Source organism: Loxodonta africana, chromosome 3 (genome assembly GCF_030014295.1).
Source record: "Loxodonta africana isolate mLoxAfr1 chromosome 3, mLoxAfr1.hap2, whole genome shotgun sequence".
Lineage (NCBI taxonomy): Eukaryota > Metazoa > Chordata > Mammalia > Proboscidea > Elephantidae > Loxodonta > Loxodonta africana.
In genome coordinates this window covers 35,208,826-35,221,238 of record NC_087344.1, presented here as the reverse complement: position 1 = coordinate 35,221,238, position 12,413 = coordinate 35,208,826, and the positions used below count along the sequence as shown (strand labels likewise).

Sequence of the window (12,413 nt, the reverse complement as noted above, 5' to 3'; positions counted from 1 at the left end):
CCAATGGTCAAGGGTTGTGTGATCCTTTGCACTATTCAAAAGTGACTCACAGGTAGGGGGGAAGGGATCAGAGAACTCCAATACCAGAAGTATGGAAAAGCAGGGCAGCCCCCCAACCCCAAACGAAGGTGCCCATGTCAGGAGAGAGCACAGAGGCCTGTTCCAGGCTCTGGTCACTGGCTACTGAGCACTCTTCCTCAGGAATCTCCAAATGCCAGGCGTCTGCTTTAGGGAAGAGGAGCCAGCTAGACCAGGTTGGGGCAGAGGGAGACAAGGACCACACTGGAACACAGACTGTCTGAAGTCAGTGTCTTCTGCCCAGTCTTCAAAGTTGCTCCTTAGTTCATTTTTTTTTTAATTGCGAAAATATACGTAACAGAACATATGCTACCTCAACAATTTCTGCATGTACAATTCAATGACTCTGAGTTCTTGATGGAACTGGCTGAGTTCACAGAATTATATGGAGCGATTTTTCCCACCAGATTGAAAACAATTTTAAGCCTGAATCAAAATAGGAAAAACATGTTTAAAGTTCAAGGATAATTCTGTGATTTTTTTTTTCTTTCCAAATAAAGAGAAAAGGCAAATGAGTTTCCCAGCAATAGCCAGAAGCCCCCAGCGGCCGTCATCATGGTTTTTGTGGGCCAGCCACTCCTGGCAGAGCTTCACTGGATACGGACAAGGAAATGGATGAGACGTGCAGTACTTGTAGTCCAAATACATCATCCTCAGTCAAGCATCTGACCAACTCACGTATCTCCTTATATAAAAAGGGAAGTAACTTTGGAAATAAAGGTCTGCATTTAAAAAGTCAGTTCCACTTGACTTGGCTTCATCCAAACATAAGGTGTTAATGACTGTCTTAAGATTCAGATGATGGCTTTAAGAAGTTGCAGAAGAAAGCAGAGGTCACCTACACCCTTTGCCAGAGGTGTCTGGGGCCCAGGCCTGGACTCCTCTACCTTTCCCATTCCCTGGCAGGCATCCAATCTCCCATCCACTTGCATTTGTCACTTAAAGTCTCATACTGGAAACCACTGGGAAGAACAAACATACCTTTCCTGAAGGCATTAATAAAGGGGATTGTAACGGGCCTCCCACTCAAAACACTGATGCTTTATTAACAAAATGTGAGGTTCTTAGGAGCGAAAACAAACCATGGCAGTACTCAAGCTTTGCTGCTACCTGACAGAGCTCCCTACTGCTCTGTAGCCCACTTGCTTCTCTGATGAGATCCTCCAGCCTGGAAAAGGGGCTACAAAAGTTAAAGCTAAAGGTGGACAGCCTGGCCTCTAGCCTGATCTGAGCCCCAACCAGGGGCATGTGGCAGCCCCCCGAGAACCCAGGCCAGTAGGAGCAGGGACCTGACACCTTTCTGCTTTCAAGACCTGGATAGTAGGTGTGGTTGCTGGGGAACTGGGGCCTTGCAGTCCAGCCAGCAGCCCCCAGCCCCCAGCGACTAAGCTGCAGGGCTTCCCAGCACCAAGCTGCCCGTCCCACCTGGTGTCTCCCACCAGCTACACCTGTCCGCTTAAACTTGATAATCAGCATGACGTTGCTGCTACCCCACAAAATCACTCTGTGGCCTGACCTGAGGCCTGGGGACCTGCCATCTCAGCTTGGACTGTAGAGTGACCAAGGACTGAGCCCCAAACCTGCAGCCCACCAGCTCTTCCCGCAGCCCTGTGACTTGGCTTTCTGTTTGGTCTTTGTGTTTAGGTAACAGTAACCTACTTGTGGTGACCCAGACCCACTGCACCCACAGCAGCCCCTCCCGCCTAGCTGGACCTGCAGATCAACCCTGCAGAAGGGTCTGGACCACTAGCTCTGTCCCTGAGGTCGTAGAGTTAACCTTGCAGACTTACATGTTCAAGGGGCTCTGGGCTGGGAGGTATGGCCTTCGTGAAGGTGCTCAGCTATGGGCCCTGCCCCCCTTACTGGTGACAGGGGACGTGCCAGGGAGCACCAGGCCTGCTGTATGCAGGGCTGAGGCTGTCCCCCTCCCCCCACCCACCTACCTTCCCAGGAGAAAAGCAGAGCTCAAAGGGGACAGAAAGTCACTCAAAGCCTAAGCCCACTGCTGTGCCTTCATGGTCTTCCAGATGTTCCGAGAAGAACTGTGAGTGGCCCCTGGTGGGAGTGTGGCCCTGCGAGCAGGAGCCACCTGCCCCCACCCGGAAGCCTGTATGTATAGGCTATATGTATATATACATGTACCACCTAGGGGCTGGTCCTGGAGCTGGAGGGGTGGTTTGGGAGCACTCAAGGTTCTTGCCCCCTCCCGCTGCACAGCGACATTCTTCCAAACATGCAGTATTCGAGCCCTGTAAGCCCTAGCATCCTGTCCAGGGACCATGGCAGGGGCCATGCTCTACTGCTGGCCACTTGCCACCCTCCCTTCCCCCTGGTGCTGGTGTCTACCCTGGTGGGCAAGGGCAGCTTTTCTCCTCCTTCAAAAGCTCCACATCTATGGGGCGGCGAGTACAATCCATCATGGGTGAATCCCCTCTGAGACCCAAGGGCAATTGCTGGCAGGCATCTCAGCTGCCAGGGAGAACAAGTCAGTAACAGAGGTTGCCGCCCCTCGCAGAGGGATTTCAGCCCTCTGCCTTCCCAGTCCCTCCCAGCAATGTCAGAGAGCCCCTTCCTCAGGCAAGCAGCCACTCTGTCCACCTCCTCCAGGGCTAGGACCCACCGGGCAGGGTCTTCCTTGTACCCCCACCTAGCTTTACCCTGGGGGAGATGTAACCTCCTCTGACAATTAAAAAATTTTTTAAAAAGGATGTTAGAACAAAGTTTTCATCCCAGGAAGAAAGCAGAAAGCATTTGAGCGGTTTTACTGACTGCTACCCAGCAGGAGACAACAGACTCAGACTGTCTCTGCAGCGCCCCAGCCCTCTGAGATGCGGTTGTGCCGAAGTCCTTGTCATTTCTATGGAAACTGCAACATCCCTTACCTTCTTCAAGTACACAGCCCCACTCTGGCTCCGGGGCAGCCCAGCCCTAGAGGACGCCCCACCTCCCAAGAGGCCGGCGCTGGATCCGCACCACCATCGGCCTGTCACAGTTTATATTCTAGGCGCTCAGAGATTTGAGCAGCTGTGCCGTCCTCGTGGAGACCAGGGCGCGATGAGGGTCTTCCAGCCAGCCGTCATGGTCTACCCCGCGCCCCAGCACGGCCTCTGGGCCCCCAGCCTGCGACCTCGGTGGAATCCTCAGCTTCCCCTCTCCCTCTCGGGCTGTGGCTCTGGAGCAGGCGTGACCACAGGAGCGATGAGTGGCCGGGGCGCACCAACCAAGCCTGCACCTCTGGTGTCTCCTTGCGTGGCCATCTTCCCTAGCAGGCCCCATGCTCTGCATTCCAGGCGCTTGCTTTTCTTCACTGGAACCAGCTAGGCAAAGTCCTTTCTAGCTTTCTGTTCACGATGAGAAGCTCTCAGCGGCCTTGTGGGACGGGACGGGACCTCATGGTGTGGATGCACCTGCTAGCGGGAGTCGGCACAGCCTTCCGGACCCAAAATGGACTGTAGAGCTGGCCCGTATGTCAGGGTGGGGGGTGGGGCTAGGAGTTTAAGGGTGGGGGCAGCCAGCTCACAGGGACCCCAACACTGCTCCAAGACGTAGCCCAGAGCCAAAGACCTTGAAAAAGTACATGGAGGATGCAAGGGCAGCCACTTCCCAGACTAGGGCTTCCAGGAGGTGCTCCTTGGCCTGGACAGGGAAGTGGGGCCCGGGGACCTCCCACCACAGTGAGCAAACAGTGCTTGGCCTCAGGTCCAGCAGAGATGGGGAGGGGAGGGGGGCAGAACACAACCCAGGGTCTCTTCTCACTTGCTGTGTCCTCATAAGGGATTCCAGGTGTGCTTTGGGGGCTGAGCCCATTGCCCCACTTGCCTTTGGGCATGGGTGTGACTAAGCCATCCACAGAGGCAATCACGATGTTAGGAGGTGACCCACTGATGTCCTGCTGCTCCCCTTTTGCTCTCACCACCTGCACTGGGCTCTGGGTAGGGCTGCGCTCTTAAGGGTACCCTAGGCTCAGACTCTGAGCACCCAGGAGTTTGGGCTGAGGGACGAGAGCCAGCCTGGAGGTCATTCTGCCCCTTGGGCCCAGGAAGGGTTCCAGCCCTGGCCAATACTGCCAGGTACTCAGCCTAGCTTCTGGATGGCTTTGTGGTGTCAAGCCCACCTGCCCCACCCCTCCCGGAGATGTGGCCAGCTCCTCAAGTCATGTGATTCTCTGGGATCCTACCTACTGGCCACCAGACAGGCAGGAGTAAGCATGCAGCTTGCAGGTGCCTAGCCAGAGGCAGGGTGCACCTCCAGGCCCCACAAAGCTTTTTGGGCCTGACATGGGTGGGGATACCAGGAAGGAATCCAAGACCCTTCCACAGAGCCCTAAGCTGCGGGCCTGGCCAAAGGCTGTGTCGTCCTGCCCTCCTGCCCCTGGAGCCTGGCCCCACAGCCTCAGGCTCCACCTCTGCTCTGCTCCCCTGTTCACACAGGCAGGGTGGGGGTCTTTGCTCTCAGGTCATCATCACACATGCCTGAGCAGACGGACTGAAAACAGACGCTCTGGCTGCCCGTGATCACCAAGCATTGACCATGTCTCTCAACACCTGCAATCTCTCTGGTTAGGAGCTTTATTTCCATTAGCAAGCATTAGCAGAAAGTATCGACTTCTCTGAGGGCGATGCTTTGCCAGCAGAGGGCACCAGCATGTGGCTGAGCCCTGAAAGCCACTAAATGCCCCATGTGGGCGATGGCCAATGCTGTGGCCTTTGCTCATAGGGTCCTGGCTCACAGAAACAAGGTGAGACTCTAAAGAGGGTGCACACATGGGTCACAGAAGACACAGTGGTCAGCACCAGAGCTAGAAGGGAGGGGCAACCTTTCCCCTCTGTTCCTCAGCACCAGCGGGCAGCTGCAGATCTTCCCCACACAGCCTCTCAGGAGTTGCCCTGTTCACCGTAAGCGTTCCCACAAAAAGTAAAGCGCTCTAACAATGGCAGGGCGCAGGTTATGTCTGACTGACTGTATTCTAAAGTCTGGGACATTTAGGGGAGCTGGAGAGGAGACTCTGGGCACAGGAGAGAGCAGGCCTGGATGGAGCTCCCTGCCCTACACGGCTTGTCAGGTGGCCCCAGGATAGTTATGTACTGACCAGGAGGTAGCCCAAGAGCGTGAACCCTTGGGATTGGAGGATGCTTCAGAGAACCACTGGGGTAATGGGCCCACCCCAGGGAGCCTTGTTTCTCTGGACCAGGTGGGGCCATCTGCCTCCACCCCCACAGGGAACAGGGCCAGGGGCCCAGGAGGGGGCCAGAGTGGGAGCTCTTTTCCTCAAAAGATGCCCTCTACCCCCCAGTGATGGCTAACTGGGCCCAGCTGGGCTCCCAGGCAGGAACACAGGGCTACTTGTTCCCAACAGGCACCACCCCCAGGCCCCCCCATCTACTTCTGGCCACACCATCAGCTTCACAGCACTTCCCACTCCTTTTCCTGTCCCCTCCAGGAAGCCTTTGGGGGACTACCCTGTGCCACTTTGCTTCCCCTTGTCCTGCCTTCCTATCAATATCCAGGACCTGAGTGGCTGAGGAGACACAGAGCCACCTGCTGGGCCAAACTCCCTCGAACCAATGCCAGCCCTGGCCACCATAAGGACAGGCCTTCACATGAGGGAGGGGGTCTGGCTGCTGTCCTCCGTCCTGGGCCCAGCGCCAGCCCAGGTGTTCTCAGCCTACCCAGGCTCTCTTCTAAATCCTGCCCAAAAGACAGCCCGTGTGCCCGGCTTATAGCCGGGAGAGGCTTGCAGGAGCCCAAGGACCCAGCCGGTTGTGCGCAGCTGCCAGTGCAGCAGCGGAGGGTCTGGTCAGGGAAGTCAGGTGAGGCCCGCGTCCTTGAGGGCAGGCGCGGGACCGAGCCCTCCGGCTGCAAGGCCGGGGTGGGGGGTCACGCGGAGTCCCGGCAGGGCGAGGGCGGGGTCACGGCCCCCGGGCCCCAGCGTCGGGGAGGGGCGGGGCGCGGCTGCGCTCTCCGGGGGACGTGCAGGCCTTCGCCGACAGCGCATGCTCGCGACCCGAGCGGTAGGCCGCGGTCACGGTCACCAGGTAAACTGTGCCTGGCGCCAGGCCCTGTAGTGTGGTGCTGTTACGGCCCGCGGGCACTTCCACGCGCTGCGCCGCACCGCCCTGCAGTGGCCCGTACAACACGTGGTAGCCGAGCACGGTGGCCGGGCCCAGCGCCGGGGCCCAGCTCACACGCACGCTGCGCGGCCTGGCATGTGAGATGACGATCCGCTCCGGCCCGGTCTCATCTGTCGGGGAGGGAGACAGTGAGCCGGGTGGGGGCCTCTTCCCCACTGCCCTCCAGTCAGGCCCCCAGCCGCCCCTACCCAGAGCCCTGCCCTTCCCGCCAGTGCCTGGGACCCCCCTCACCCGGCAGCGTGCGCACCCGCAGGTGCTGCGGCCCCAAGAGGCGCTCGTTGGACTCGGGCACCAGAGCTATGTCATAGTCCGTGTTGGGCTCAAGGCCAGCCCAGGCCCAGCCCGTGGTGTTCCCCGGCAGCTGCTGTCGACGCACTGCCCCCGGCTCGGCGCTGGGCACCAGTTCCAGCACGTAGTAGCCAGAGTTGGCGGTCAGCAGGGGCGGCCAGGCCAGGCGGAAGCTGCTGGACGTGACTTCGAAGGCACGGAGCTGCTGCTGCGGCTGCATCGCGTCTGCGGGTAGATGGGGCCAGGAAACTGAGGTCACCTCTTTTGTGCTCGTGGGGCCCTGACTGTTGACGCTGGGAAGACCTCACAGACTGGAGGCCCCCAGTAGGAGGACAGGGTTCGGCAGCAGGCCAGGAAGACGTGGTGAGCTCCTGGATAGGATAACTTCGGCCACGCCCAACAGCATTTTCACCTGGTAAATATGCTAATAATATGCAAAGCAGCAATGGGGCTGGGAAAGGAGCAAGAAAAGGGTGCAGCCCTCATCCCTCCCACCATCATGGCTTCCCTGCCTGCCTCAGCCCCAAACCCAGACTCAGAGGAGAGATGTAGCAGCCACCACCACCACGACCCCCAGGGCCCACAGTGGAGTCTGGGGTGGGCCCACAGGTTCTGGGGTCAGCTGAGCTCTGGAGAGTGGAGGCCAAGGGGGGCCCAAGCATGCAGCCACCAGATTCCATGGAGGGGTAGTGGAGATAGGACAATTCAGGAGCAGCTGGACCTGAGTTTCTGGGGTGCTTCCTGCCTCAGGTTCTATACCACCGTGGAGGATTGGGCATGGGGGGGAACCTGCAATGGGACCACAAATGTGTTACCTGAGCACATGACACCAAGCACCACGACCATCTGAGTGAGCTGTGGTTGGGTAACTCTGATGTCTGCATGGCATCACGGGATCTTGGACACTTCCTCCTCCTCAATGCTGAGTTCCCCAGCCACCAGCCTGGCATGCTGTCCTGCCCATCCCCCATACTCAGACCCGTCCCCAGTTTCAGGAGCCCCCCACCCCTCTGCCTCCCAGAAGCCTTGGGTTTTTCCTGTCCAGATGCTGCCTTATCCTGCTGTCCCATGCAGGCTGGGCTACAGAGGGTGACCACATGGGGCCAGATGTCCCTAGGGGAAATCTTCTGGGGGACCCTCCTCCTCTCCAGCCCACAGTCTAAGTCCTTCCAGCTTTGAGTAAATGATTAACTTGAAGGCGGAGACTTGTGAAGAACCCTGGGGTGAGTGGCATTTTTCAGTTTTTCATGGCGGCAGCAGGCTGGCCATGCAAAGCCAGTGACATGCCGTTTTTCTCCAGCCTATCCCCACCCCAGAAAGCCAGTGAGGCTGTCCCTCATCCCCAGCAGCAGCCCCCTCCATCCTCACCCAACTCCTCCCAGGCAGTTCCCACAACCAACCTCAAGTCCAAACCTGGTTAGCGTGTTGCCCTGCTCAGCCCTCTCGTTAGCTGTGCTCACCAGGAGAGGGCCCAAGCTCCATGGGAGGCAGCTCAGGCCCTTTCTGACCTTCCAGGCCTCTCCCCTCTCCAGACACGGGGGCCTGGTGAGCCAGTCACCCCTTGCATATCTGCTGAGTTCACAGGCTGGTTCAAGCCTGCCTCTTCCTCTCCGTCAGCCACACCCCCCACACAAAGCCCACCAGGCCCCCCGGTTTGTGGACCTCCAGCTCTGGGCTGGTGCCAGTCAACAGGGAGTGCTCCTGAAGGTGGTTACTCAGCCTGCCCTTCTGTCCTGAACAGCCCCAGGTTGCAGGCTCCCAGGGGCACCCAGCTGCAGCGTGTTCATCGACAGTGCGCCAAAACGCCTTGTGTCACTCTCTTCCCCATTGCACCCTCAGGGACGCCCCATGTCCCACAGCCCTGGCTCCAGGTCCTTCTGAAGTGTCGTCCCAGTCTCTCCTGCTGGGCCTCCCAGCGGAGGCTCCCCAGGACCCCACTTCCTCCCACTTACCAAGAATGGAGCCTCGCAGCTCCTGGGCAATGATGTGCAGATCATCCACATCCACAAAGTGCAGGTGCTTCTCGGGAGGGGCCGAGGCGGCGGCCGACAACTCAAGGAGGTTGCCCCGGCCAGTGCTGATGATGAAGATGATGACACCCAGGTCCTTGAGCTCCTGCATGGGGGGCCCCACGGGGTCGCTGGAGCCGCCATCTGTCACCCACACCATCACCTTGGGCACCCCTGGCCGGGCACCGGCTGTCGTGTCAAACAGCTGCTCCTTGGCATAAGCCAGCGCCAGGCCAGTGTTGGTGTCACCCATGCGCTGGGCTGAGGCCCGGATGGCGTCCTGGACCTCCGCACCTGAGCTGTGCTGGCCGAAGGGGAACTCCGTGTATGGCTGGGTGCCCACGTGCACTAGGCTGGCATGCAGGGCCCCGGGGCCCAGGGGCAGAGGGGCCACCAGCTGCCCCAGGAACTCCCGAACCCGGGAGAACTCATAGTGAGACACACTGGCTGAACTGTCCAGCAGGAACAGCAGGTCCCCCTGGGGGGCCGTTGCCGGGGGGCCTGGGGGAGAGGGGAGGGTTCAGCCTTGAGCCATGGTCCCCCAGACAGCCCACCCCAGAGCAGAACCCCCAGGATCTGAGCTTGCCCTAAGCCACCCTCACCCCAGCTGACCCCAAGAGCCTGCTGTGTTCCATACCAAAGGCCCTGGGGAGGTGATTCTGAGCCAAACAGGAGGCCCAGCCACTTGGTGGGTTCTAGGTCACTGGGGCAGCACCAGCAGGGACGCTTTCTGGGCTCATGTCCCATCCGTACAGTGAGAGCCCCACATCCTCTCTTTCCCAGCTGGCCCAGGAGCTCTGGGGAACTGCTCTCAACATCATTGCTGCCCCCCAAGCTGTCTCCCAAAGAACCGACCTCAAGGAAGGAGTTCAGCCTCACAGCTCAGCCTTGAGGGGAGGCAGCCCACCCTGGGGTGCACACAGCAGCAGGGGAGGGGGACAAAGCACTGGATGCAGTCCCTCCTCCCCTTCCAGCCCAGGGTTCAGTGATCACATTTACAGATGATGTCACCCCTACCCTGGCCCGGGTCCTCTGCTCCATCTGGACCCCAGAAAGAGGACACCTGCGGCAGCCGTTCGAGGGCCCCCTCCCAACTTTCCCCGTTCCTGCCTGTCCCTCCCGGCACACCCGGTGGGCAGAGAGCCCCCCCCGCTACTGGGCCGCCGCAGGGGGGTGCTGGGGGCGTCTCGATCCTGTTCCAGGCCCCCAACTCGGTGAGGCGATTTCAACAGGCCTACCATCCCTCTAACGGCTCTTCCAGGGGTAGGGAAACTGAGGAAGGGGACACTTCCCCCTCCCGGTTCAGGCCCCAGGATCCCGCAGAGATGCCCCCCGCAGGGGCAGACGGCGGGCTCCACGCCCCGGCGCTCTCGCCTTCCAGTCCGCCCGGGGCACCTGGGCCTGCCCGCTGTCTGGCTGCCCCCCGCCCCCGGCCGCGGGAGGGGAGCCACGGCCCCGAAAGCTGCGGGTAGCGGAGGGAGCGCCCGGAGCCCGGCTCCTCCGCCTGCCCAGCTGCACTCACCGGGCTCCGCGCCGCTTCGCGCCAGCGCTAGACGCAAGCTCAGGGCCAGGCCGAGAGCGGTCCAGGCGAGCATCGCGCTGCAGGACAGGGTGCAGGGCTGGGTCGCGGCTCGCTTGCTCGCTCCTGGGCAGCAGGGCGCGTCGCGGCACTGCCCGCGGGCCGAGGCCCCGCCCCTGGGCCCCGCCCCCAGACGGGCCCCTCCCACGGCCAGGCCCCACCCCCGTCTTCTGGCGCAAGCCCTCGCCCGGACGTGCACAGACGCCGCGTTCCCCACACGCAGACTGCCAGACACTCAGCACTACCGAAATCCGATCAGGACACCCACGCGCGCACACAAGCACACACACTCTGGTCTCCTCCGGCTGTGAGGCTCTTGGGACCTGCTGCCTCTCCCCACCTCCCAGCCAGGTGCACAGCAGGCCGTACCAGGCCAGATCACCCCGTGAATCCTGCCCTTGACTCCGCAGCAGGGGTCCCTGAAGCCAGGCCCAAGAGATCTCTAGGCCTGGCCAGATGTGCTGGGAGGGGTGACACCGAGATCCATGTCCCTCCAGACCAGGTCCAGAGCCTGGCGAGAGGTGCTGTCTGAGGGCTGGAACATGAGTCCCCAAGGACTATCACGGTCTTGGGCCGAACTTAGAAAGGACACAGAGTCTTGGGAGGGGACAGCGGCCTGAGAAATTTGAAAGGATACTTCTTAGGGTATGCAAACTCCCCAAGCAAAGCCCCCACCCACCCAGCTTCCTGGAGGAAGAGGCATGGGGCTGCAGGTGGCTGGTTTGAGCTCTGTTCAGTGTGCCAGGGCACTATGAGGTCAGGTGCCAGACTCCAGGCAGACCCCCGCCTCCCATGGAGGGGGTCCATCGGGAGGAGCCCACTGTTGAGCCTGAGGCCCATGGTCTCAGGACCTTAGCTGGGCCCAAAGTGACCAGAGGTGGCTGGCTGCAGGGGTGTCCTGAGGGCACGTGGCCCCCCAGGGCAGATCCCCTCTCATAGGTCAGGCAGGGTGGCAGCATCTCCTGCACTGGGCAGAGGCTGAGGTCCAGGGTGTCCCACCTACCTCATTCCTAAAATGCCTTCCTGTGGGGTAAGCAGTGCCCTCTCCCAGTCCCTTCTCTCCAAGGAGCTAGGGGGCCAGGGCCACACTTCCCCCCAGGGTGAGAGGGTGGGGTCATCCCTGCCGGAAATCCCCTCCCTTCTCATCCCCCTAAGAGGATGCTCTGCAGGAGGACGGATGGGACGCAATGGTTTTCCTTCCTCCTTTTCTGGCAGGTGAGGTGTGGTGGGGGCATAGGGACAGGCGGGAGCTCTCTGACTTTGCCTAAAAAAGGAAGTGCCTGGCGGCAGAGCTGAAAAGCTGGCCGCAGGAACAAGCAAGAACTGTGTCGTTGCCGTCCCCCACCCCCTTGCCGGGAATCTTGGCAGTGGCAGTGCTGGCTCAGCTCCACAGACCTCAGGCCTCGGCTGGGACCAGAAACTGCCAGTGCTTCCCGCCTGGGCCTCGTTGCGGGAGCAGTGGGGCTTGGGCCCCAGATCCAGGGGTGTGCTGCTCAGAGGTGCCTGGGCTGACAAGGGCTAGCTGTGTCCACAGGGATGATGAGGTTGAGGCCATGGACAAGGCAGCAGTAGCTGGGGTGGGTGGGCCTGAGGTCCAGTGGGGAGGCTGACTCTGGACCCTGAGGGAGGCACACCCAAGGTGCCATGTGCAAACCTGTCTCCGTGGGCGACCATTGTGGACCTGCCCCAGCAGGGAGCTGGGCCGTGGTGGGTCCGCCCTGTGGGGAGGCTGCTGGCTTACAGGCAGTCCCCCCCTATTGTCCCGCCACTCCTGATGGCCCTAGGAGGGCCCCAGAGGCAGGGAACCTAACTGGGCTCAGGCAGGCCCACAATCACACCTCTGCTTGTGCTGAGCTGACAGGGAAGTTTCTATACCTTCTGGAAAAACTGAGTGGGTCTTGTTGGCCATGACTCAGGCCCTCAAGGAAGCAGCCACCCTCCTCCCTCCAGCTTTCCCATCAGAGGCAGAAAGAACCAGGGAGACCCAGCCTCAGGACACCCAGTTGTGCCACTGCCGGAAGGCACTGCTGCTGCTCTGCTGAGCTCTGGCCTCACACCCCTGGGACCCTCTCCTAACAGCTCTAGCCTCTGCTTCCCACTGCCCCCCACTGCTGCCCCCAGCCCCAGAGGAGAGATCTCAGGGGCAGAGGGCCTCCAGGGAGCTAGTGGGATCAGCCAGTAGTGTTTAAAGGTCAGGGCTGGGCCAGGCTAGAGACAGACGCCAGAGGAAGCATAAATAAAATGGTCCGGAAGCCTCCTCTTTTGAAGGGAGCCAGGCCTAGGAGGCAAGGGGGGCAGGGGGGATGGACAGTGATGGGCAGAGAGATG

General features: G+C 60.5%; 1 protein-coding gene across 1 annotated transcript; it reads right to left on the bottom strand.

The window, feature by feature from the left end:
- Positions 1–4,628: 4,628 nt before the first annotated feature.
- VWA1 (von Willebrand factor A domain containing 1) lies at positions 4,629–10,158 on the bottom strand. The gene is made up of 4 exons (XM_010593182.3): positions 10,029–10,158; positions 8,450–9,007; positions 6,441–6,722; positions 4,629–6,319 (listed from the first exon to the last, which is right to left on the bottom strand). The coding sequence occupies exons 1-4, from the start codon at positions 10,099–10,101 to the stop codon at positions 5,988–5,990; spliced, it is 1,245 nt and encodes a 414-aa protein (XP_010591484.1). The 5' UTR covers positions 10,102–10,158; the 3' UTR covers positions 4,629–5,987.
- Positions 10,159–12,413: the final 2,255 nt, after the last annotated feature.